General features: G+C 53.4%; 1 protein-coding gene across 1 annotated transcript; it reads left to right on the forward strand.

Annotated features, from left to right (window-relative positions):
* The first annotated feature begins 384 nt into the window (after positions 1-384).
* Positions 385-2,073, forward strand: LOC121435941 (alpha-enolase). Its single transcript, XM_041635520.1, has one exon. The coding sequence runs from the start codon at positions 455-457 to the stop codon at positions 1,757-1,759; it is 1,305 nt and encodes a 434-aa protein (XP_041491454.1). The 5' UTR covers positions 385-454; the 3' UTR covers positions 1,760-2,073.
* The last annotated feature ends 211 nt before the right edge of the window (positions 2,074-2,284 follow it).

The raw sequence follows: 2,284 nt of genomic DNA on the forward strand, positions 1-2,284 counted from the left end.
ACAGAGAGCACTGGGAATCACAGGAATCTTTTGAAACCACAAGGCCCAGTGACACACCTTCTTGAACAAGGCCACACGCCTCCCAATACTTCCCAAACAGTTCCACCAACTAGTTAGCAACCACTTAAATATATAAGCCCGCAGCAGCAGGAGGGGGTGGTTCTCATACAAATCACCACAGGTTTGTAACTTAAAATGATATCACCTTTTAAAAGATGCCATGCTAGCTGTGCTCAGTGGTGCACACCTCCAATCGCAGCAATCAGGAAGCAGAACAGGCAGATCTTTGTGAATTTGAGGTCAGCCTGGTCTACAGAGTGAGTTCCAGGACTGCTAGGACCACATAGTGAGACCATGTCTCAAAAAATAACAAAATAGCCTGAACGCTCTCCAGGGTGTGTGCAGGAACCTCTGCGCTCTTCCTCTACGGCACGCCGACTGCCAGAAACAAGCCATGTCTATTCTCAAGGTCCACGCCCGAGAGATCTTTGACTCCCGTGGGAATCCCACTGTTGAGGTTGATCTCTACACCGCAAAAGGTCTCTTCCGGGCTGCCGTGCCCAGCGGTGCCTCCACTGGCATCTATGAGGCCCTGGAACTCCGTGACAACGATAAGACCCGCTACTTGGGGAAGGGTGTCTCAAAGGCTGTTGAGCACATCAATAAAACTATTGCACCTGCTCTGGTTAGCAAGAAACTGAATGTGGTGGAGCAGGAGAAGATCGACAAGCTGATGATCGAGATGGACGGCACCGAGAATAAATCCAAATTCGGTGCCAATGCCATCCTGGGAGTGTCCCTGGCTGTCTGCAAAGCTGGTGCTGCAGAAAAGGGGGTGCCCCTCTACCGCCACATCGCTGACTTGGCTGGCAACGCTGAAGTCATCCTGCCAGTCCCAGCTTTCAATGTGATCAACGGCGGGTCTCACGCTGGCAACAAGCTCGCCATGCAGGAGTTCATGATCCTCCCTGTGGGGGCGTCCAGTTTCCGCGAAGCCATGCGCATTGGGGCAGAGGTTTATCACAACCTGAAGAATGTCATCAAGGAGAAATATGGGAAGGATGCCACCAATGTGGGTGACGAGGGCGGGTTTGCGCCTAACATCCTGGAGAACAAAGAAGCTCTGGAGCTGCTGAAGAATGCAATTGGAAAGGCTGGCTACACTGAACAGGTTGTCATCGGCATGGACGTGGCCGCTTCTGAGTTCTTCAGGTCTGGGAAGTATGACCTGGACTTCAAGTCTCCTGATGACGCCAGCAGGTACATCACCCCTGACCAGCTGGCTGACCTGTACAAGTCCTTCATCCGGGAGTATCCAGTGGTGTCCATCGAGGACCCCTTTGACCAGGATGACTGGGAAGCCTGGAAGAAGTTCACAGCTAGCTCAGGCATCCAGGTGGTTGGGGACGATCTCACAGTGACCAACCCTAAGAGGATTGCCAAGGCTGTCAGTGAGAAGTCCTGCAACTGCCTCCTGCTCAAAGTGAACCAGATTGGCTCCGTGACCGAGTCTCTGCAGGCGTGTAAGCTGGCCCAGTCCAATGGTTGGGGCGTCATGGTGTCCCATCGCTCTGGGGAGACTGAGGATACTTTCATCGCTGACCTGGTAGTGGGGCTCTGCACTGGGCAGATCAAGACTGGTGCCCCTTGCCGATCCGAGCGCCTGGCCAAGTACAACCAGATTCTTAGAATCGAGGAAGAGCTGGGCAGCAAGGCCAAGTTTGCCGGCAGGTGCTTCAGGAACCCCCTGGCCAAGTAAAGTGGATGCAGATCCCTGGAGCCACCAGCTGCTTACACCCCATCCCTGACGTCGCCAAGGCGGCTCAAGGCCGGCCCAGTGCTTGCCCCTCCCATGCCACTGCTTCCTTAGATGTCTTCAGTCCGCCCGACCACCTGGAGCCCTGCTGGGAACCCCAGCTTTGTAATCATGTGACTGGTCCGAATCATTGTCACCTCACTTCCAAGCTAGTGTCTGGAGCCCAGTGTAATCTCTAGGGTGGCCACAGGAAAGACCCCTGCCCCAGCGGTTCTACATGTAGAATAAAAGCCTCAGTGACCCATAAAAAAAAAAAATAACAAAATAAAAATCAAAGATGCCATGGTTACTGCAGGCACAGGAGCTACTGTCCTTAGCAAAGATTCGGCTCCTCACTGAGGTGGTCTGTGCATGGGGAGGTGAGCAGCGCCCAACACAGATCACAGAAACAATGTCATTAGCAGGATGTAAGAGTCACAAGAAGGAACATCAGGAGGGACAGAGCAACAGGGAGACTGGCTGCAACAC

The sequence above is a fragment of the Microtus oregoni genome, unplaced genomic scaffold, assembly GCF_018167655.1.
Source record: "Microtus oregoni isolate MIOR12 unplaced genomic scaffold, Mior012 000047F_ref0000412, whole genome shotgun sequence".
NCBI lineage: Eukaryota > Metazoa > Chordata > Mammalia > Rodentia > Cricetidae > Microtus > Microtus oregoni.

Excerpts from the sequence above, each read along its gene's own strand:
- LOC121435941 (XM_041635520.1), top strand. The coding sequence starts at position 455 with ATGTCTATTCTCAAGGTCCACGCCCGAGAGATCTTTGACTCCCGTGGG.